The sequence below is a fragment of the Lycium barbarum genome, chromosome 7, assembly GCF_019175385.1.
Source record: "Lycium barbarum isolate Lr01 chromosome 7, ASM1917538v2, whole genome shotgun sequence".
Taxonomy (NCBI): domain Eukaryota; kingdom Viridiplantae; phylum Streptophyta; class Magnoliopsida; order Solanales; family Solanaceae; genus Lycium; species Lycium barbarum.
In genome coordinates this window covers 71,455,210-71,480,085 of record NC_083343.1, presented here as the reverse complement: position 1 = coordinate 71,480,085, position 24,876 = coordinate 71,455,210, and the positions used below count along the sequence as shown (strand labels likewise).

Genomic DNA, 24,876 nt, shown 5'->3' with positions numbered 1-24,876 from the left:
AAAAGGACAAATTTTAACGAATACCTTTTATACCCTTTATATGGTGAGTTTTAAACAAGTAAATTTCATCGAGGAGAACAAAATCTTGTTTAGTTGCAGCAGATATATGGGTCCTTAACTAATCTTGACAGACAATTTACCACAAGTATGCGCAAAGCGACACTAAATAGCGCCTCTCTTGGAAGCAGAAATCACCATCAACCCAAAAAGAAAAACTCCTGATTGATCATTTTCGTTAAGATAACCACTTATATGCAGACTCGTATATTAAGCCTCTGCAACATTGCAGCTCTACACACAGGTTGAATCAGTCATAATTGATCCAAGTATCTCGGACCAAATAAGAGCGTTTAGTCCTCTATTTGACAGTTGAAAACATCAGATAAGAGAAACAGCAACCAAGTAGGAGCACAAATAGTGGTCTTTCAAAGAATCAATTGTACAACAATTTACCTACCTACTTCAGGCCAACTACATTGCCTGTTAGAGGGGGAAATGAACAATGAAACATTTACTCAACTTATAAGAACGTTGACACGTCGTAGCATCATCATAATGCATTTATTTCCTGAGTGCTATACTGATTATGTTGCTTCCTAGTATTAGCTATCAAGAGCACCAAGTGCTTTCATGTCCTCCAAGAATGCTGTGTACGAGTCATCAACACTTTGAGGTTTTGGTGCAGATGCACTAGTTGATTCATGCTTGACAACAGCTGGAGCTACTGCTGGCTGGTTGACAGTAATCGTGTTTGACGACTTTGGCTTGGGTTTTGGAACTGCAGATTCTCTCTTCACACGCACAGAAGCAGGAACCTGCACAGGAACAAATAATTAATCAGAAGTAGCACGCAGTCAGTAACTCCGAATCAGTTCTCTTTTACTTTCACTTTTCCCCCTTTTTGTTTTGGATACGTTTATCTAGTACAAATCATAATTGTGGATATCTATGTTCCCCTAGCTGAAAACTCGGATTGCTATTTTGGGGATAAGGAAATAAAAGTGCATCATCTACATATCGCTCAAGTAATTGAAAGAATAAATCAAGTAATCTTGGTCTAATAATTGCTTCGTCATTGCAATTTGTCTTCACAGTTGGTTGGAAATCCTCATCACATTCCCTTGTTACAGTTAATCAGAGACAATTTTCATTTTTACGCAAGAACTAGATCATGACGACCAGCTAAACATAGAATGTGCAAGGTGTTCTGATACTACATCCCCGAAGTAAAAAAATGAAGAAAATTGTAATGTAGTGTCTATAAATAGGATTTAATGTAATAATGTAGATACACAATTCAATAATATTTTTCTTGCATAATTTCTCACAGTGACGATAAAGAGCCTAAATTTTCACCTCTTTTTAAATAGGAAAAGCTCAAATTTGCCCCTGAAAATGCGAAATGGTCTAGATCTTCCTCCGTTAATAGTTTGCTCAGATCTACCCTTGCCGTTACGATACGTGCTAGATTTTCCCTCATTGACTAACCCTCAACAATTAAACACTAATCTTACCCATTAACACAGTTCACGGGCAAATATGTCCACCTCACATAGTTCAGGACCAACCTTTTCTCTCGTAAACCCTAAACCACCACAATACCTCCTACATGCACCCAACAAATTCATGGCCATGGGACCCTTCTTCCACCTGTCATAGGGCTGTTCAAAACGAATCATAACCGATAATCCAACCGCAAAATTGGCCTATTTGCTTATTGGTATTGAGTTATAGGATTAACGGTTAGTGAGCGGACTAAAATTTTTTACTTTATGGTTATCGGTGCGGGTATTGGGTAAACTGTTAACCCGTTAAGATTTAAGAATTATCATATTTATATTTTTACCCCTAGGTATATATACTATCTACTATAAACCCTAAAGCTAAAGCCCTATTCAATATTCTATCACTTCTTAGCTTAGCAAGTAACGAGCCACTCCTCGTCACTTCATAACCCTAAAGCGCAGCCGCTCTCCCTAAAATTGGAAGGAATACCCTTTGTCAACTGTCTGCCCTACACTTTATAATGTTAATCTGCCAGATAGCATGGGTTTCTCCTTTTTGTTCTCCTTGAGTAGATTACTGACAGTTATAAAACATGCAAAATGGGTTCACAAAAAGGAGTGGAAGTACTCTACGGGAAAAATCCAAGTGTATATTTTGTTTCAAACTAGACTGCCATTTTGAAACATAGATGTTTTACACTAAAGCAGTCTGTGACATAATTTTCGTCGGTGGAAGCTGGACTACATGTTGTAATTTTAATTTTCATTGTCTCTTAAAATGCACTGCCCGATAATTGCTAACCCTATACTAAGCCAACCCACATCGGTTGGCTCGCGGATCAGTACATTTAAAAGCCAATAACTGATAAGCTGAACTGTTAAGCGTAATTATCCGCTTGGTAAGTAGCCCTAACCAGACGATGAAGAGACTGCAACGAGATTTCATTTAATGATGACAACAGCTTCGCTTGGCTTCCTTCTACACAAATCAGGAAAACAGTGTTTACAATTTGAACAAGTGACCTTATCCTGTTTCCTTTACTCTGCAATTCTGGACATATTTTATTAGCTTATACCATTTTATTAGCTTATATCTTATCACCTGTGTTGTTTTTACTATTTTGGTCGTTTCCAATATTTTCCTGTTTTCCCATCTTCTATCTGCTCTAATGTGTTTTTTCATAATGTTAGTGTTGAGACCAGCTTGAGCATACCTTGACTATTTCAACGTGTACCAATTACCTCCCACATGTAAGCAAAACTCTGCCTAACCAAAGCTTAGGCAGATGGGAAGAATTTTTTTTGTCATACTAATCTTCTCTGTATCGTTCCACTTTTATCGAATATCCCCGAAGGAACAGGCATATGAGAAGAAATTACCTAACATTTTGTCTATACTAGGATTTGAACCATGTTCTCCCATGATCTTCACCTACTTTATTGGAGCTAGGCCACACCCTTGGGGGTCTCATTGTATGATGTTTTGAATTTAGAAAATAACCTGTTAAAGAAATTATCATTTTGATGAAGGTTTCTCACATGATAAACAGATGCTCCCTGTATCCATTTCTCAATTCACTTTCACTTTGGCAGATAAAATATTTGACAACCTTGTATAAATTCATTTTAAGCATCTTACTTGTCATTCAATAATTTAAAATCATTTCACAATTCAATTTTAAGACATCCCTTATCAGGACAGATGGGACAGTGAGTGTAAGCAATTCAACTTCTTTCTTTTATAATGAGTTCCTTATCAAATCAATCAACTTTCTCATAATAATATCATGTCTACTCCGACTACTACAAATAAAATATCCAAATCCAATTACTTTTTAGCTCCAAGACAGATGGGACAGTGAGAGTAATTAAAGCACCTGCTGCAAATATTGTGCACGTAAAAAGTTTGGACTTTCCCAAGTATATTTCGGGTATAAAAATTTTAATCATGCATTAGACCAAACGATGGATTAGATTATACAAAATTATCCACTTAATCTCCTGTACACCAAATTATGGGATAGGGTTTGAGTTCAGCTCATAACTCCCTCTTAAAGTCCAATACAGGGACAGCAATCTGACCTATCCCACTCCAGTCTACGAAATGACCCTAAAACTACATTTAAAAGTTGACCCACTGAAAGGGCAAGACCACAAAAATTAAGTACAGCCAAGAATTTGAAATGTTATAAGAAAGTAAACTAACCATAGATGTAAGTTCTGGTGTATGCTGAGCTAGAGGCCTCTTAACAACAGTTGAGGCAGCTGATTTAACATATGATGGCTTCTGCGGAAAAGATGGTCTGGCACCATCTTGTAAAAAAGGCGGAGGACCAGGCGGAAGGGGTGGCCTCAGCATTGGTGGAGGACCAGCAGGAGGTCCGAAAGGTGGTCTTGGCATAAGCGAAAGCATGACTCCAGGTGGAACAGGCTGGCCAGCAACTCCAGGTGGTGGACGCATGTCAGTCGGTGGTGGGGGTGGAGGGAACCGAGGAAGTCCAGGAGGTAATACATCAGGATGCAGAGTTGGGACCATGGCAGCTCCAGGAACTGCAGGCTGTTGCCTTGGAGGTGGTGGAGGTGGCGGTAGCAATTTAACAAGATCGTTCAACTCTGTGGAAGCTTTAGCATCAGATTCAACAGATGTGCCGCCAGAATAAAATGGCAAGCCCGGTGCAGGACGAGGCTGAGCAAGCACAGTGGACGAATTAAAAAAGCAAAAAGATGATCAATAGAAAATAAACATTATATACATCTCCAATTTCCAAAAAGGAACTCCAGCAATATATATTATGAGGAAGTTACTGAGAAAACTACCTGCTGTTCTACTGAAGCTGGATTGTCCGGGTTATTTTTATTCCTTCCACTTGCAGCAGTGCCGGGAGGAAGAGGTTGAGAAGATGGCTGAAGGTGAGGGGGAGGAGGTGGAGGAAGTGGAAGATGAGCAGCAACCTGTTCCTTTGGTGGGGGACCAGGAGGTGGTGGGGGCAAAGGAGGCAGTGACAATGAAGCACTCATTTCTGTCACAGCAGGCTTTGGGGGCATAGGAGGCGGAGGAGGTAAAGGTAAAGATGCAGGCATCTCAGACCCATCCACAGAATCAGCAGCACCAGTCTGGGGCAATGGAGGTGGCGGAGGTGGTAGAGGAAGAGTCGATAAGCTGCCATCTTCTGCATCTGACATTGAAGATGATGCTGTACCACTTGATGAAGCAGCAGATAATGGTATTCGAGGTCCTGTAGTTTGAAGCATGAGTAGAATTAGAGAGACACACACAGAGAGCAGCATTCAACTCACTAAAGCAATGAATTATACACACCAACCGATGACTTAAACATAGGAGGTTTTCCAGGAGGAGGAGCTCCAGTAGGATTCAGAGTAGGGTGATAGTAGACCGAGTCCTGCAACCACATATTGCCAGCTGTGATTTACAGATCAGCACTAGTTAATTCCACAAAAATATAGGAGTTAAGTGAAAACTTACTTCAGGTTTTGGATGCTTGACCATTTCTTCCTCCTCTGCAGAGGTCCGCCTTCGAGGAGGCCCCAAGTGACTGTTGGAGAAAGTCAAGACAGGAGAACTAAGTACTGAAGAGAATATTTTTTTTTATTTTTTGAGGTTTGGGGAGGGGGGATCATAAATGCATAACTTTAAAAAAGACGGCCTTCTTTTACCTAAACATAACTGGCGGTTCACCCTTTTCTTTCACTTTTTCTTCATATTCCTGCCAAATCCAAGAAAAATATAGAATCAAAAGGCTTAGAAGCTAATAAAAGTACACCAGAAGAGTTAACCAGTTGCCGTCACAATGGAGAAATCACAAACGTGGCACGAAGAAGGCAAAGATATCTTAAATAAAACATTACTCTAAGAAGGAAGATCCTATTTCAACCATCTTCCTGTATAGTCTAATTAAAACACTCAATGCTGCAGCTCAACAAAGAAATACTTTTATGTACTACTCGGTTCTTATCTAGAAAAGAAAAATGAACAAGCAGCCGCACAAATGGCATGGATTTAACTACTAAATTAACTTCCGTTTTTTCTAATGAAAACTTCTAAACTAATTCTTCAAAGGCACATGGCTTCTCCAGTAAATAATACTCCCTCCACAAATTCTTCAGTCCAATTATAGCCATCCCACACTCGTCCAATGGAAGTTCTGCTGGCCTTTTCATCGTAGTCCTCAAGTACAATGAGACAAAAGATAAATTGGACACAATTACACTTTTATCATTACTGCATTTTCTGGTATATAGAAGGAAAAAGTAGAAGATACAGAGAGCAAGTTATGACGGCAACATGTCGTTCTTATTATTTCTTATTTTTGACATTTGTAGTCTAGTATGTGAAGAAAAAAATAAGATACAAAGAGCAAGTTGCCAAATCTTGTTTTTTTAGAAAATAATTTGAACTCTCATATTAATAGGTTAATCAAGTGCATCGAAAGTGAGCTGTGAGCCTAGTTAATCTCCACTTTGTAACAAACAGTGCATCTGGAGCTTCTAAAATACGATCAGAGCATTAGTAGATTATGAAATGCAATTTTAACACACTTTATATCAAATAGCTTAAGTAGGAAAATGAGAAGTACCAAATATCAACCGAGCATTTTATCCTCTTTGACAGCTATTGGCACATTTCCTGTATGTGCAAACTTTAGATGCTTATTATCTTTTCTTTAAATCAGAAAAAAGTGCAAATTGTATCTGTTAACAAACACCAAGAGGTACAAAAATGCAACAAAGGGAGAGAAAAGGAGGAATACATGAAACAAGGGAGAGAAAAGGAGGAATGGAAGGAGACCTGAGCAGACTGTGTTAAACGGAGAGGGGGAAGGAGACAGAGCAATCTAACAAATTGCATCGCAACTTCAGCTCCCTTTGGAATTTGCGATTGCACAAGAAATGCATCTTAACGCTGAGATTTTGATTTTTTTTTTTTTGGTTGTCCATCCTCATCTTTTATTTACTCTTCCAATCAGCCTTGTTAAAGACTCTTCAGATCATTTTTTTTTTTATTCCGTGGAGTCCGGGCCAGCTTGCACGCACCTCGACTAATTCTACGGGATACCTGCCACCTCTCACTAGCAACAGGTATGAAGTAACTCTATCCACCAACGCTAGAATAGATGGGAAGAAATCACCTAGTGTTTTGTCTCTGCTGGGAATTGAATCTGAACCCCATAGTGCTCAACCCACTTCATTGAGCACTAGGCCACACCCTTGGGGGCGAGACTCTTCAGATCATTATGAATAGTTGTTTAAAATTAGTAATGAACTTTTTTCTTTCTGTCTGTCTGATGAGGTGGTGGTTCAAGAAAGGGTCAAATTAATTTCAAATGAATCATATAAAGATGCTAGTTGTGTCAAGGAATGAATTGAATTTTGTCTAGAGTTGTATGAATTTTCAGAAGTAGTTGCTTTGCACAATAACTATATAAGAGAATTAAAAGAAACTTCTGAACTGAACCATAACACTGATAAAAAAAGGCAAAAAGAAAAAAAAAAAAGATATGAAAACCTACTTCGAGTCTCCAAGAAGTTAAAAGATTAAAGATGACCAAAGTAGTCAACATCAACAAGGTGGAGAATGGAAGTTCCACCTAATAATAAATGGTAGCAGTCTCCTTTACTAGCCTGTCCCTCGATAAATTCAAGCACCTACAGTATCCAAAATAGAAAAGATTCTCTAGGATACTGAATCAAAATATCAAATCTACCTCACTCTGCAGGTGTTAACATTTATATATAGCTAGAAATGTGACATACCTATTTAGCAAAATAAAAAAGAACTGGTGAAAAGGTAAAACTAGTGATACAGCTTGATGTGTGAGCTTATATTTAACTAATTTCTTTCCTGGTTTACTTTAAATATAAATTGCTAAAATTTTAAACAAGGAATTATTCAAGATAAGAATAGTATGATGGAGAGACTAATTTAGCCCATTATTGTTGAAGTTAGAAGTGGGAACATGAGAAATCTGGGTATTAGACTTCCAGAAGAGTCCAAAGCAATAATCTTTAACCATATGCTTTTGATTTAGAAAAATCTACGTTTCTTAGTTCTTACCATTCTCAAAGAAAAGATTTAGAGAAACCTACATGTACAAGCTGGTTCGGACACCACCGTTATCAAAAAAGTTAGAGAAACCTATTCCATTTTGACTTCTGTATACTCATTTTGGGGGAACTATCAAAACATCCAACCTAAAGAATGTTACTTTTTAAAGAAAAACCAGAAAAGGAAATTCCCATCACAAAAGAAAAAGAAAGATTGGCATCTCCTCTCTCCTTGATTTGTGGTAGTTACTGCTCCTTTTTCTCAGACAGCTTTATCATGCTTTTTATAGTATTTTGCCATGGCTTATTCGCTTCCGTTATTTCTTTTTTCGTACTGCTTTAAGTTGCCTGTTCTTGTGCCGAGGGTATACCTGAAACAGCCTCTCTACCTCCCACGGTAGGGGGGTAAGGTGCCCTCCCCAGACTCCACTTTGTGGGATTCCACTGGGGTTGTTGTTGTTGTTGTTGGCATCTCCTCTCTCCCTTCCCATGCAACCAGCCTACCTAAACTTGCACATTACCACTTTTCCCTTGCTCCCATAATAAATTTGAACAAAAGCAAAAGGGGAAAAATTCAAGGAATTCAAGTATAAAAGCAGTTCTTTTGAGTTTTCAAAAGCACATTATCGCGAAAGGCTATGCTAGTTCATCCACAAAGAAAAGAAATGTTTTGTCAGATAAAACTAAACCTAAGGTGATTTTGGAAATATTGAAATGTCTTAGCAAATAGTGTTATGTGCTAGAACTCCTGCACCCCGCAGTTCTTTTGAGTTTTCAAAAGCACACTATCGCGAAAGGCTATGCTAGTTCATCCACAAAGCAAAGAAATGTTTTGTCAGATAAAACTAAACCTAAGGTGATTTTGGAAATATTGAAATGTCTTAGCAAATAGTGTTATGCTAGAACTCCTGCACACCCCCCCCCCCCCTTCTCCCCCGCCCCAAACACAATCAAACTTGACCACCAGTCTAAAGATGAAGTTTCTTAAAAAGCTCAGCCAGCTCATGATCTAAATTTGTTCTCTGTTCTCTGACTCTTCAATGGGTATCCACAACATCCTATGCCTATAAATTAAGCAATAAGCTTTCACGAATTTAAAGTTGCGAGTTGCACCAATATTACAGTGAATTCTGCTGGGACTTCCCACATAGGAGTAGAAGTTTTAACACAGCATTTTACAGGCGAAGAACCAACCACCCCCGGGAAAAACGACGTAACAGTATAAATTTAGAGGCACCAAATATTTAGCTGTAATATCAACTCATTATGCAATGTTTTTCAGCATAGGCATACTAATTAGTACACTTTTTTATCAGTCTAATTGGACGTTATATGACCGTGAAACAAAGACCCCTAACATGGAGGTGCTCATAGCAAATAAATAGCGGTGGAACAACGAGCAGTTTTTCATAGACGACTAAACATTACATTCCTTACTTATATTCCCTAACATACCTAACCATATTATTCAAAACAAGATGTACCGCAAAGTATTGAAGGAATACCTATTTGTACCCTTGGTTTCACAAATCACACAAGAAGAAGAAGACATTTAGGAAGAAGAACCGCACACATGCATACAAAAAGAAGCAGAAAGATAAGAGTTAGAAGGCATGCATACGACAAATTCCCTAATGCAAGTACCTCTTATCTTCAAAGAGCATACATGAAGATCTACATGTACTATCTATGTATACATCCTAATGAACGCAACAGCTGCACATATAAACATTACCTTCCTCTTTTTGAGAACAAGATTAAGTGTATCCTCAAGTTGTCTCTTTTTATGTTTCCTTGCTTTGTCTAGAGCGCCCTCCGCCTCTGCAGAAATTGATAATGTTCAATTAAATCAGATTTTAACAACACAAAAAGCTTCATAACATCACGGATTATAATGCAAGCTCTAACTTATTCTTTCTTGATAGGCGGTGCAACAATTTCTTTTTATATCACTTTATTGGCCAAACCATAATGCACACTAGTCCATCCACAGGCATGCCAGATTTTATTTGTCGAGTAATAGCATCAACGAAAGATAGTTTTTGATAAGTAATAAATGCATCAAACAATGGTAGTAGCTAATCAAAATTCTGCCCACCCAACCCTTTTCCTGGTTGGCCCAGGGGTAGCTTCCGGCAAGAAAACCTCAAATTTTACGTAACGAACAAAAGTCAACATGAATAGTGTCACTGTAGAAGTGAAGGAAAAATGCAATGCAACCAACTGTAAGTGTACACCTGGTCAGTTATCAGGCCGTATAACCTAGTATTTTACAAGAAGATGGGATTCGATAAACTCACCAAAATCCTATTACTACATGGATTCTCAAAAAGAAAAAAACTTGCCTACACCCCTCCCTCCAGGTAGAAAGTTTTCAGCAATTAACAAAAGCGCAGCTTATTAGATGTGGGTTAAGCTCAAGGCTTCGAACGCAGCCGCAAACAAAAGTCAAGTATTTAAGTGGAGAAGGGTAGAGAGCGCGCTCATTATCCACCTAGTTCCACATTGTTGCCCTCCGGGATTTCTTGGTTATCAGAAACAAAATATACAAAAATTTCAACCGATAAATTCAACGACATCAGGTCAATTGTTATACTACTACTAGCACTCACTTTTCAGTTACTTGTAACTTCTCTGAAGTAATTATTCAAGCTTAAAGCATCCACTTCAGGTCTCTTATTTACTACTTCCGTACTTCCTCTTCTTAATTGTTTTTCCTTAACTGAAGGTGATAACGAGGCATTACTTTATAATTCTCGGTCTTTCTTCAATATAATCAAAATAATCTCCAGAGTTATCAATCTCACCAGAAGCAATAAGCATGGGAACACTTTATTCAATTATATAACAAGAAAGTATTACAGAGTTCAGATATAGCAATTTATCCAAAGAAAAAAAATTATGCTGAACAACTTACTCATCACTTCTAGTTTCTGAATCTGATCTTTTAGTTGGTCAGGATCCTTCTTCAAAATACCCACTTCTCTCACTTTCTTCCTCTCTTTCTTGTTCTAGGAAAGGTAAACACCAAAAATAAATAAATACCACATAACGCCTAGTTAATAACTTGTTTACTGGATATTGAAACAAACAGCTTTGCCTTAGAACCATCCCTGAATTTCCTTCTTTCTTTTTTTTTTTCTTTTCCAATAGACAGCTTAATTAGCAGCCCTAAAAGTTCTTTTTCGTACGTAAAAACATAAAATGAGCAAGTGGGAGAAAAAAGCTTCAAGGTTGTCACCAAAGCATGAAAGCAAACACAATTCATCTGAAATCCCCCCCCCCCCCCCCCCCCACACACCGCAAAAACCAATGGTGAAGGTATGCAGTACACCATTAATTAATTAGGGGTCGTTTGGTAGGGCGTATAAGAATAGTACTGAATAGGCTGTATTAGTAATGCATGGATTAGTTATGCTGAGAGTATTTCTTATCGACTGTATGGTGTGGTGAACTAAAAATAACATGCATTGCATAATTTCTAAAAGAATTATTTATTTACAAAAATACGCTCCACGTTCTTTTGCTTTCAGGGACTTCAAGGGCAATTTTGTCTTTAACCATGATTATGCATGTATTAATAGTCTTGGTATTGCTAATACCATGACTTGCTATGTATTAGTTATATGTACATAGGATAATACCAAATAGGGTGTATAAACTAATACTTGTAGTAGTTATACATAGGTTGAAAAAGTGTACCAAACAAGGGATTAGTAATACCAAAGCTTATTAATACATTTATTATTTTCTCTAATATATCCTACCAACATAAATGCATTGGCTCGGGCACGCACTACAAGGATACCCAATTGTAATTAAAAAAAGCGGCAAGAGGGTTCATCACATCGCTTCCTGGGTGTGATGGAGTGTAAGTTAAGAGGACCCCTAAATGAAAATTGGTAAGGAATTCATAGACTACATGAATCCTCTATCTATTCCGCCCCAAATTATTGAGTATTAGAGTGAAACGACCCCAAAATGATCCATTTGTCTTTTTAAGACAAATTGTTGAGTATTAGAATAAATGTCCCCAGTGGAGTCTGAACAGATTATTCATATCAGCATCCAAACCAATACTAATTCGGGCATAGTAGCAGTTGTTATTGTACTATATATAACTCTTAACGGGGTCTATAAGTAAGGATATCAATTGAAATCCACACAAAATTTAGCCTTCTTAGACAAATTATTGAGTAATAAAATGAAACGACCCCAGAAGATGAATTCTTTTTATTTTATTAAAGTATTAGATGGAACGACCTTAAACGAGTTGAGGAGGAGTAGATAAGTGTAAAGGGAACTATGAATTGAAGTGTAGAGAGAAAGCAAACCCTTTTCAATTCCCTTTTGCGCTGTTCCTTGCGGAAAGCGTCGGTAGGGTTCATGACTTTGCCTCCTTTCGTCGTCTTCATTCTGTACAACAAACCTCAATTGGATTCCAGAGGCTAAACGCAGGACCGGTGATAGAGGATGAATGAACAATTCCGTTGCTTCTTTTCCTGGGTTTGCCTAACCCGATTTTTGGTGATGCCAACTTGCGCCTCCTTTAATACTCTGTAGTTCCACAAAATGATCTAAATGTTTGCTCCTTACGGGAAAATGTTCAATTATACCCCTCAACTTTGTCATTTTTTTTATAGATATATTCCGGGTTAAAAATTAGTAAATATATACCCTGCTGTTATACAAATGGTGCAAATATACTCTTTCGTTGATAAATTTTTTTAAAAAGATCTTTGAGCTTGTTTTTTATTAAAAAATGACACGTATCTTTAAAAAGAAATAAGTCTATTCATTTTTTAAGAAGACCTATTTTTTTAACGGAAAAGGGCTAAAATTACCCCTGAACTTTGGGAAATAGTTCATCCATACCTTTCGTTATACTTTAGGGCCAATTATACCCTTACCGTTATACTATGGGGTCAATTATACCCTTATGTCTAACAGCTGCCACGTGGCATCATCCCAAACCTTCAAAATTATTTTCCCCTCAAATAATTTTTTACCCACTAAAATAACCCAACCCGACCCGACTCGAATTTTTTTTTTCCAGCCAAAGTGATACGGACCCAACCCATTACCCCTTGGCTGGAAAAAAAAAATCGGATCGGATTGGATTAATTTAGTGGGTAAAAAATTATTTGAGGGGAAAATAATTTTGAAGGGCTAGGATGATGTCACGTGGCAGCGGTTAGACATAAGGGTATAATTGACCCTATAGTATAACGGTAAGGGTATAATTGATCCTAAAGTATAACGAAGGGTATGGATGAACTATTTCCCAAAGTTCAGGGATAATTTTGACCCTTTTTCATTTTTTTAAAGCCATGTGGTAATCTTGTTCTGATGGGTAGGCCTGGTTCGTTTAAAAGATTGGTAGACTTATATTTTTTAAAGCCAAGAAGATATTTTTTTAAAAAGAACCACGTAACCCACTAGAAGAAAAAAATATCTCATGGCTTTAAAAAAATAAGTCTACTCAAAAGAAATGGTTAGACTTATTTTTTTAAAAGTCAGGTGTCATTTTCTTAATTATAAAATAAGCTAAATGATTTTAAAAAAAATTATCAGCGAAAAGGGTATATTTGAACCATTTGTGTAACGGCAGAGGTATATTAGCATCATTTGGATAATGGCAAAGGTATATATGCACCACTTTTTTAACGACAGTATATCTCCTCTAAATCGCAAAATTGAGGGGTATATTTTCACATTTACCCTAATTTTATATCACTAAGTTCTCTCATGATTTGCATACTACATTTACTTTTTTCTTATTATGATTCTTTTATAATAATTATTTTAAGTTATTTATCATTAATTGAAAATAATTATAATGTGATCAATATGCACTTAGTATGTACAATGGCATATGATTACAATCTGATCAATATGTACATATATTGTCATATCGATTTTGTTTATGTTTTAGGGTGAACATGACATATGAGCTCGCTTCCGGATTAGAAAGCAACATTCTGAGTTTTTCTATCGCAAACATAATGGGCGAAGCGCACAAATTTCTGTTTTGGGGGTTTCCGTTTAATTTTGAGAAAACAACACAAAATGCCCACTATAGGCAAACTGCTTACACAAAATTGCCCCTCCATAAACTAATTTCGATTCTTTCATCGGCCGAAACTATTCACCCGAGTACCGCTAACCCTAACCCAAACCCTTTCTCCATGGTACCATTTCAGTATATTTATATATCATGATGGTATCCTGGAGGAATGAGAGGCGTCTCATTGAAGGATTGAAAACAGTCCTCCATACCATCTCAGTATATAGTATATCCCACGATGATACCATGAAGGACTAAGGAGTGTCTAATTGAAGGATTGAAACAATCCTCTGTGATACCATCATGGTATATAAGAGCTACCATGTTGGTATCATAGTTTTGGGGCATCCAGGTAAGTAGATTAGGGGCAGGCCAGATAAATATTTCGTGTGCAGTGGGCATTTGTGTTCTTTTCCGTTTAATTTATGCCTGATGTTAAAAACAAAATTGCAAGTTTATCCGCTTCAGGCCCAACTACAAACATTCGCGTTTGAAGTTTGACAACTTAGACATTTGGGTATGAAGTGTAGCCTTGTGAAAGCCAAACATCGGACACTTTAGTCTAAAGTTTGATATGGCTTGTCAAGGTCAACTTGGGAGGCCTTGTGCAAACTCACTTGAAAACATGCTCTGTAGAGTATAATAGCATCCGACTTTAATTTTCCCAAGAGCACTTCTTATTCCTTTTATAAGTTTCAAAACACTTTCTACACTTCCCATATTACGAGTCAAACCATAGTCCGAGGGCACGAGGTGTTACATTTCTCCCCCTTTGGATCATACGTCCTCGAATGATAGGTCATAGCTAGAAATATGACTAATGTTGCACCCAACGCACACACAAGTATACTTGGTCGCCAAGTAATATAGTGACTTGAAAAAGTCGGATATCGTGCCCATAGAGACTTATTGTCACAACCCAATTTCATAAGTCGTGAAGGCACTAACTCCCACCAAGTTAGTAAACCATCCATAACCCGATAGAACAATTTAATAAAGGAATTAAAGCGGAAAAGAAATCATTCAAGTACTAATAATCGTTAATATCATAAAATATGAAAATAAAGGTACATCCATCCCCCAATATGGTGTCACCAGTACAAGAATGACTAAATGAAGTATAAGTCTAGGCATACATCCGAAAAATACATAAGTTGTCCGAAATAAAGACAACATTAAAGGTAACTGAAGAAAATCCGGTGCCATGGAATCACTGATGGCTCACCCCGAATCGTCCGGATAACCATCACAACGATCAACAACATCTTGAAATCCGCTCGTACCCGGAATAGAACCTGCACACGAAAAGAGTGCAGCAAATGTAGCGTGAGTACGGGGAACGTGTACTCAGCAGCATCGTCGACCGACCCTAACGAAAACGGAGACGGGGGCTGGCCTACGATTACTACTTCCACACTTAACCGCCATTAGTACACAATAATAATAATGATATATCAAGCGTAATAATCTCAGTTTAAGCCTATGTGAAGCTCCTAATCCATAAGCATCAGGTAACCAAATAAGCATCTTGTCCTTAGTCTATCAAGAGATCAAATAACCACCTAAGTCCTCAATCCGTTAGTCATCCCAAGCCAAAAGGGCAATCCAAACCACAATCAAGGCATAATAGACCATCAACTTACTCAAACCATAATAACAACAACGAGGTGGAATGAATGATGTAATATAAAGTGCAAATGAATGTAATGTCGTGCAATGTAATGCGATGCAAGGCCTTTCCATCACCCGGTATACACGCGTTCGAATATGAAGGAATTGTAACCCATGGGGCACTCGCGAGGTCCATATACCCCCGCTCCGAAAAATCATAGGATCACGAACCGCTCCGATAGCACCCTCGGATCACGGTTTTTCACATATCATATTTCATCCCTTTAGGCTCATATACCTATCAACTAGCCCATTGGCTCATAATCATCATCACTTCGTCTCGAATCTTTTCCCTTCGGACCTTTTATAGTGCCATCAATGCATATGAGATGCCATGATAAATATGAATATGATATTCTTAACAACAAGAAACCAATGCATACAGTAAATGACCTTACTTTTAGTCATGATGGGTGAGCAGGAGATATTGTTACACCTCGGAAAACATTTCTGCGTCATGTGCGTTGTGAGTAAATTAACGCAAGCTTGAAGAGGTCATGGAACCCTTATAAGGTTAATGAATATTCTTACCAAGTGTTAATAAAGTGTCTAAAGGTTTCGGAATAAAGCAAATCGAAGAAAATAAGTTTGTGAAAAATTTGGAAAAAAGTTGATAGAATTTTGGGTCAACTTTGGAGGGGTATATACCTTAGTATATTGGGAGTTTTAAGGTGTTTCAAAAGCCTAAAGTGAAGTTCGTCAAGTCTAGTTTCCAACGCAACAAACCGCTCGTCGATACGACTTCAGAGTATAGAATTATGGACGTTACAAGTCAGGCGGACAGAGCAGAAACGCGTGCTACAGTAATTGCTACAGTACCGGCGTGCTACAGTACTGCTACAGTAGTCGGTGTGAACAGTAAAAATCAGAAAATTTAAAAACGAAAATCTGATTTTTCTCTCTCATTTTCTACCACCTTCTCTCCCTAAATTCTCTCTACACTTCTCCAAAACTCTTTCTACCAAATCCATGGAAGGTAATTGTTCTTGTTTCTCTTCAAGGTGGTGATGAACTTAGTCTTGGAAAGGGGTGAATAAAATGAAGTTCTTCTCCTATAAGGTATGTTCTTCCTATTATTTACATGATTGAGATGATGTAAAGGTTTAGCAATTCTTGGAGAGGAAAGAATCATAGGAGAAAAATCATAAAGTGTTGAATTGAAGTTGATGGGCATAAGGTGAATTTGAAAGGAGATTTTGGACTAATTTGAGATTAAATTAAATATAATTCCTTGATTATGGTATTGTGGATATGGTTATGGTTAGTTGAGAAATTTGGAAAACATCGTGTGGGATGTTTTATGGAACCTATTGGTGTTGATAATATTGTGGCTGATGTTGGTATTGTTATTATTGTTGTTGGTTGCTGGATTATAATTTTGGGCTAGGCATATAAGCAGGGGAGATGCTGCCCGAATTTCGGCAGATTCTAAAAAGATTTCATTTGGATGCTTGAGACAAGTGTATGATATTGAGCCTAATGATAATATGGATGGTTTACGTGTAGATTTATGAGCTTGGAAGGATAAAAGTTAAGTGGCTAAGGCTACCGAAAGGTATGTTAAGGCTTTCCCTTTCTTTCATTTTGGCATGATCCTATGATACGAGCGAACAACGAGTAATCGAGTCTCCATATTACTCTACTCTTAGAAGTATTAGGAGCATCTCAGTTATTGATGATCCTGTACCCCTCTATTATGATTATTCCTTCTGTTCATGGGTCCTAAGTATTGTATCATGATAAGGTTAGTTCATGTTTATGCATTACATTCATTTGCATACATGCATATTGACCCGTGACCAGAAGGCGTTATATACACGTATATTATGTATATTATATATATGGGGTATGGGAAAAGGGCGAGGCGTTATATACGCATTACCACCTGATCAGCTGGTGCACAGTGATGATGATTATGATGCCCGAAGGGGCCTATATGGGATAGGGATCGAGCCGAACGTTCCTCGGCACTATGACCTATGCATCGCATATCATATGCCCTCAGAGGCATTTTCAGTAAGCAGAGATATACAGATATGTTCAGATAGTAAGACATACAGATGCATTCATACAAACATGTTCAGATAGTAAGACATACAGATGCATTCATACAGATGTATTCAGTTAGTCAATTTAGTTTATGATTCTCAGATTTTTTTCATGACTCATATGTGTATGTTACTCTTCTGTCTTACATACTCAGTACATTATCCGTACTGACTCCCCTATTGTGTGGGGGGTTGCGTTCATGCCCGCAGGTTCAGATAGCCAGGAAGACAGATCGCATCCTTAGGCTGCTTCTTCAGCTTGATAGTGGAGCACTCCTCTCTTGTCGGAGTTGCCGTCTAGATCGGGTATGTGTCCTGATGTTATGGGTAGGGCGGAGGCCCTATCCCGTCCGCAGCATGTCCAGTATGTCAGTAGAGGCTCATAGAAATTTATATTCAGTCAGATAGTGTGGCCTGCTCAGCACATGTTTGGTTACATAGTTTTATCGGGTAGCCTTGTCGGCTTGTATCCCGGTTCAGTTTAGTGATGCATGTATATATATATATATATATATATATATGTATGTATGTATCGTTTTAGTGGCATCTAGGAGGTCAGCTTCTGGGTGTCCGTCATAGTCCTCCGATTGGACTGTGACAGAAATATAATAAGCATGGATATGTCATGCATCACAATAAGAAGTCGGAATACACACAAGATTCCATTTTTCAAGTTCTCATAATCACAAAGGTTCCACCTTTAGCCTCTTATACACAATAAGGTTCTGTCTCAAGATAACTTCATCACTCCGTCCGGAAACATTTCCCCTCGGACCCACATATGTATCCTCAAATATATATAATGCATGAGATACAAAGTAAGGCATGATTATAACATGAGCAATGACAAGAAGCCAATAGATACAGTAAAAGATCTTATCTTTATTCATTATAAGCTGTAAAGGGCCTATCTTTAACCAATTACGCAATAAGGTCATTATCTTAGCTTCTTTTCCTATTTCCGACGAGCATTTAGGAGTGATGAGTACCACACATATCAAACAAGACAGACTCACAATCAAAGAGACAGAAAATACGGGCTTCATACCCCACTCACAGATCCATAGGATCATACTATCTACCATCTAGTGCCCAAAACATGGCATCCAGACCAACTATACAATTTAAATTGCACAAGTTCCTATAACATGTCACGGTACCTGATACAAGTGCTCGTCACCTCACGAGTATCAGGACCCCCTTATTAACTCCGTTACACCCTGTTATTTAGTTCAGTTTTATCAACCACGATGCTTAAGTTAGATTTTACAGTCTCAACATGCCTGGTAAGAAGTCCAGCCAAATCACAACAGAGCCTTGTCCTCCCGTAGAGCTTCTGAACAATCCAATCTGCTCAAATACAGATTAAGTGTAAGAATACGAGACAAACGATCTCCACATTACCTTATAGAAGATCTGGGTCCAAAAAGTCAACCCATAGACCCCGTTCTAAACTCCAAAGGTCAATTTCATAATTTTATTGGAAAACGTTTTCAATATGGTCTAATTAGTATTCTAGGAAGTCATACAAATCCATTGATACCTAGAATGACATTCTTTATATCCAAACCCCAAAAGTCCCCAAAATAGGATTCCGAGCTACGAAGGCAAAAATAGGAAATTCATCCCAAAATCAATTTATCCAAGATTTATAGAGTCCATAACTCAAAAATTAGTCAAAACTATCATCATTTTCATGCTCAATTGAAAGAATCGTAGTCTCTTAAGTTAGGGTTTCAAAACCCACAACTAAATCATGATTTCTAGCATGAATTTCCATAATATTGGATGATATAATCATAAGGGAGTGATTAGGAACTTATCCACTTGAAGAACCTCGAAGAATCTCTCAAAAACCACCCTTAGCCGAGCTTCCAAACTCCAAATATATGAATGAGAGGTCTAAGGTTCGAAATAGGATTTTAATAGGGTTCTGACCAGCGATTTCCGTGCCAGAGGGCGATTTTTCGCGCCCGTGAGTCCACACCTGCGGACAAACCACCGCAGGGGCGAAGTCACTTAAAATCTCGAAGGAGCGCGCTTGCGGACCAATCCACCCTGGGGGGAATCCGCTTCTGCGAACAAATCCTCGCAACAACGAGACCCACATCAATCCCTAAATCTCACACCTGTGGGCCTCCTTCCACAGAAGCGACACCGTAGGGACGGACAAAGGCTCGCAGGGGGGAGTACACCAGAATAGTAAAAATTTGGTTTTTGCCTCTCACACCTTGAAATCCCGAGACTCACTCGGAACCTCCACGATACAAACCAAATATGCAGACACATGTAAAAACGCGCTACGAACTCACTCACGCACTCAAAATTCCCAAAAGAGGTCTCGTTGACCAAGTCAACCCCGAACGGCTAAAAACCATCTAACCAAATGACCAAAATGCCCCCAAGACCCTCGAGGACTGAACCAAATACTAACGAGCCTATATTCGACTTTCCAGAGCTAGTGGAACCAACGAAATTCACAAAATGACACCATTACCTTCGATGATGCCTAAAGTCAACCAAACACTTAAGGATTCTTTTAACTTAGCAAATTTTCCAACTTAAGAGGTTTCAACTACCTCGAGAATTATGCCAACCACGACCACCACACAGCAATCCAAAACAAGTAAAGGGGCGGGTTCACAAGGGAAAAATAGGCAAAAACAAGAAAACAACCAAAATGACCTAATAGGTCGTTACACTTATGATCAACGATTTAATGAGAATTCACTATCACTACTAATTATGCAAGTAAGAAGGAGAATATTTGATTGTTTTATAAACTAATGCAAAAAGTAAATAACTAACTATTTATGCGAACAATTTGTAACGAACGTTTGTTTAACACATGAGTTTATCACAGAGCGATGAGTATTCCAGGGTCGTGGTTGATTCACCAATCGTATTGAGTCATTCAAGTATCTAACCTAGAAAATTTATTCACGATTGCTAATTAACGGGATTATTAATGATACGATTCGGATTGGGATAAACAAAACGCTGAAAATTAAGATAGATAGAAATAAAGGGATGAGAATTGAAGAAAGGGGATGAGAAAAGAGGAATAGAGGCTAGACCCTATTGATGATGAATCTATGGAAAAACCTAGATATATCAAACCTAGACCCTTCCAATTGGATTCAATCAAGGAACCTAAGCTATTTGAATTCCAATCAAGAGTCACAAACTTGAAATCGACAAATAAGCAACTCTCATATGAAAATCAATGGAGAAATGGTTCATAGCCAACAAAGGAATCCACCTATGATGAACTATAACTATCACTAACCCTATGGCTACTAAGCGAAACAAAGTCTCATATCCAAAGAGTATTTTCAATACATCATCATTAATAAACTAAGTAATGAAATAACTAATTGTAGCATTTATACTACTATGCTAAAGAAGACTAAGCTAGTTATTACAAAAATACCCTTAATGAAGTAAGGGCTTGTTTAGTAGCCTTCTTTAGGGATGATGACTTGAATTGTGAAAATAGTCTCTTGCGTAGCTAGCCACCATCGTGTCCCGCCATCTTATCTTCGCTCCACACTACCAAGCAAGCATCCATACATCATATGCTTGATTTGGCTCATGTGTGCTCCTCAGATCTTATCATCCTCCCCTTCAAAAGGATTCATCCTCGAATTCATACCTTGCAAAATGTAGAAGAGAATGAGTACATATCCTCTCACAAAACAAACAAGGTAATTATCATAAGGCAAATGATAATACCTAAAGTAAGCATAGCAGGCAACCAACACACTAAATGGCTCACTCTTATGATATAACCAAACATCATATGGATCTAGAAAGAACATGTATCCAAATAATGCCAAAGACACTTGGCTATTCAAGGAAATGGAACTAAGGGGTAAATCAAAGGAACCAATGCACTTAGGAAAACAATCTTGCAAGTTCTCATTGGTCCTAACAATCAAAAGGCACATATCTCCCTTTAAGTCTAGAAACACGTGAAATCCCTCATGGCTAAGTGCAATATCACAAATAAGCCCAACCCAAGTCGAGGGTCTAACCATCACACTAACCCACCTCAATAAAGGATCACTACCAAGTCAACACTGGGGTCAAATACAAAGGTATCACCCACACTATTTTGCTCAAATCCCTATGCAAGCCCAATATGAAATCAAGTAATAACACTAAAAAAGAATCACATTAATGGATAGAAGCGCTACTACTATACTCATAACATAAAGAAGTTACCTCCATGGATTTAGAAAGCCCAAGAATAAGCATGAGCCCCGAATACATACCGTCCTTGAAGGAAGTACAAGATGTGACTTCATACCAAAGTGTAGTCCAATGAGGTCTCCTCAAATGGTTTTCATCTTCAAGACTCCTCTTTTGATAAAACTTCGTAAACAAGTTAGTCAAATAACCAAGATTATCAAGAGAGAGAGAGAGTTTTACCTTTTGTCATGACCTAACTAGTCGGCCATGACGGGTACCTGGAGCTGGCTACCGAGTACCACTCATCATGGTATCTATCTTACCCAACCTGGACAACTATCATTCAACATAGGACTTGTCATAAACCAATTTTTGAATCTCCCAAAACATGTATAGATACATATACATATAAGCCCACATGGATACGAGATAATATACAAAATATACACTGAAGTGATCATGGGACATCTACTACCCCACATATGTATCTACGAGCCTCTAACTGGAGTACTAAAATCGTAAGGACGGGACAGGACACCGCCATGCCCCAAATAAGTGCTCAAGAGAATATACTAATAAATGGAAACTCCGGAGAAGTGGAGTGCTCTGGTGTATCTGCTGATAATGCTCTTAGGGATCTGGACCGTCTTTCTGTCTACCTGCGGGCATGAACGCAGTAGCGTCCACAAAAGAAAGGACGTCAGTACGAATAATGTACTGAGTATGTAAGGCATGAATAATGACATAATAAAGAGACAAGGAACATGAGATAAAGAGATAACCTGCACATATGATTGCCTCTTAAGGCGGATACCATGCACGCTAACTTTTACTTTTAAAACCACATCATAACATATGTGTATATATATATATATATATATATATATACACATATGTCTGAGTCATATATCATTACTAGCCCGCGTCCGGGTATCCCGCGAACGAGATAGTCATTTCATGCCGCCCACTAGTGGTGCTATCATCATCATCCATAAGCCGGTCACTTACGCCCAGCGAAGTGGTGTTTGCCCGACCAACTAGGCCCGGTATAATCATATATAAAAAAAATGAGCATGCATGTGAGCCCAATCAAAGTTGCAATCATATCGGAGTGACGTAAGGTCGGTGACCTCCAATTGTATTGTGGAACATTCATCATCACTATGTTTCACCTTGAAGGAGCTAATATTATAAGGTGAGACAGCAAGAAGAAATAACATCAATGAATTTAGGAAATAAGATTGTTAACTCATAATAGTATCATCTCATAAGCTTCGGAATCTCTGAAACATAGGATCATCATCATCATCGTTATCGTGGAACGTATCTTGTCTCTAGCTCATGAGGGACTCTTAATAATCTTAGACTTTCAACTTTGGAATGTAAGAAGGTCATGGAAATATAGAGGGGAAATTATAATGTAGGAGTCATGCTTTTGAAAGAGAAAGGACTATCCTTAACATACCTTTACGTCTTTTTGAGAACTGGACGTTCTCCTTCCAAGCTCATGACTCTACATTCAAGAGAATTCGTACTAAATTAGCTCATTGCGAACATGCTTAAATCTAGACTAAAGCGACTAAAAGGCTAACGAAAATTGGGTAGCATTTCCTTTGTTCTGACAACTTCCTCCATATAATAAATAACTCCCACAATATCATAATCAACAAACTTCATCAAGATAGACGTTTTTCAATTCCCAAAATCCCCTTTCAAAGTCATCCATAACCATAATTATGACACAATATCATATTCATTCACATATATTGCTTCTACAACATCTTTAATATCATTCATAGCAAGATTATACTTATTACATATCAAGAACTATGATTCGAGTCAAGTTACTATTCAAACAGACCACTATGTCCATATTTGAACTTCATACTCTACTTTCTTCCATAATCCAAGTCTTTCAACCACTCAATATTCTTAATAACATGGAATGAACTCACCTTTGATTATGTAGGAATGGGCTTTGGATGAGAATACTTCACTTGGAGAAAACCCCAACTTCATTTCCAAGGAAATTTCTAGCTCTTATCAACCCTAGTTAGTATTCTTGCACTTGATTCTACTAGTTTTTGGTATTTGATCTTTGATATCCCTTGAGTTTACGTTAGTAGGGCATGAAGAATATTCTAGAGTTCTTGAGAGGAGTGGAGAAGATGGAAAATGAAAAAATAGAACTTGGGGCTTATATTTATAATTGCAAAAATCTTCCCCGTAATGATTTTATACGGACACTTATACGGTCCGTATAAGTGACCGTATAAGTCCATTAGAGACAGGTCCATTCTGTTACTATTATACGGAACACTCTACTGACCGTATAAAGTTATACGGACCGTATAGTTAGTCGTATAACTCACCCTTTTCCGAAAATGTTCTCTTCGATTCGTTTGATCTCCAATCCTTATGGAACCTTCTTAACACTCGTCTAACACTTCATTAATAATTCAATGAACCTTATAACTCATCCTCAAGACCTTACTAAATAATTTCTAGCTCAATAATTATAGAACCTTTCCCCAACACAACTTATACTTCACTTTCCTTTGACGAACTTAGTCTCACCAGTTCATATAACTCCACATTCTTATCGCATACACTTTAAAGCTACCAAATATCCTTCTTATGTTCATAAGAGCTCCATTCTCACCTTATGCTTACTCTAGTCTAATCACAGTATGACAACCCAAATTTTCGAAGTGTAACACTCTTCCTCCCCCCCTCCCCAGGAACATTCGCCCTCGAATGTTAAGTTCTCGGGGATTCTATAAAATTTTTGCCAGAGTTTCCCCTGTATTATGGCGCCACCATCCTGTCACAACAACCCAGAATAACATCGCCTCACAGGGCTACAACAATAACACGAAAACATGGCCACACACGACCAAATGGATTAAGAGAAAGCATTACATACTTGGGAACATCGGCGTTTCATCTTGTACCTCTGCTGGGGTGGAAATAAGTACTAGTATTTGGACTTCATATCTTCTTACGCTTCCCAATGCACCTCTTTTACTTCCTCTTCCCTTCATAATACCTCCACCGAGCTTATATTTTTAGTTATTCCTTCACTATTCCAAAACCATTTGAGAGGGCAGCAAGAAATTCTCATAGGATCTTTTAATAATTTTTCCCAAATCTCTTCGAAATGAAATTTCCACACTCCAATGATTTAATACCCTCTCATTCTTGCAAGCTTTATGTGACCACCTATATATATCAATTCCAAGCCATCTTGACAGGTCTTTTCATCTTTCTTAAAGGTCTAACGTACGTGTTCTAGCATATCTTGGGAAGTTTGAAAACAAGCTCTATC

The 24,876-nt window shown here is 38.0% G+C and overlaps 1 protein-coding gene across 2 annotated transcripts; it reads right to left on the bottom strand.

Annotated features, from left to right (window-relative positions):
* Positions 1-383: 383 nt before the first annotated feature.
* Positions 384-12,148, bottom strand: LOC132603473 (protein EARLY FLOWERING 5-like). 2 transcript variants are annotated; one of them, XM_060316563.1, is made up of 10 exons: positions 11,903-12,148; positions 10,486-10,579; positions 9,304-9,389; positions 7,940-8,068; positions 5,181-5,230; positions 4,990-5,059; positions 4,825-4,906; positions 4,323-4,741; positions 3,712-4,191; positions 384-815 (listed from the first exon to the last, which is right to left on the bottom strand). In XM_060316563.1, the coding sequence occupies exons 1-10, from the start codon at positions 11,981-11,983 to the stop codon at positions 603-605; spliced, it is 1,704 nt and encodes a 567-aa protein (XP_060172546.1). In that variant the 5' UTR covers positions 11,984-12,148; the 3' UTR covers positions 384-602. The 2 variants fall into 2 exon arrangements, with proteins under 2 accessions (XP_060172546.1, XP_060172547.1); XM_060316564.1 differs by lacking the exon at positions 7,940-8,068 and having other exon boundaries at positions 11,903-12,146.
* Between the last annotated feature and the right edge of the window lie 12,728 nt (positions 12,149-24,876).

What these genes read in the sequence shown, in the direction of transcription:
- LOC132603473 (XM_060316563.1), bottom strand. Translation starts at nt 11,983, where the DNA reads ATGAAGACGACGAAAGGAGGCAAAGTCATGAACCCTACCGACGCTTTC. An exon ending in GAACCGCCAGTTATGTTTAG is followed by an intron (nt 5,060 to 5,180) that starts GTAAAAGAAGGC and finishes TTTCTCCAACAG; the next exon opens with TCACTTGGGGCCTCCTCGAA. An exon ending in TCAAGCATCCAAAACCTGAA is followed by an intron (nt 4,907 to 4,989) that starts GTAAGTTTTCAC and finishes ATGTGGTTGCAG; the next exon opens with GACTCGGTCTACTATCACCC.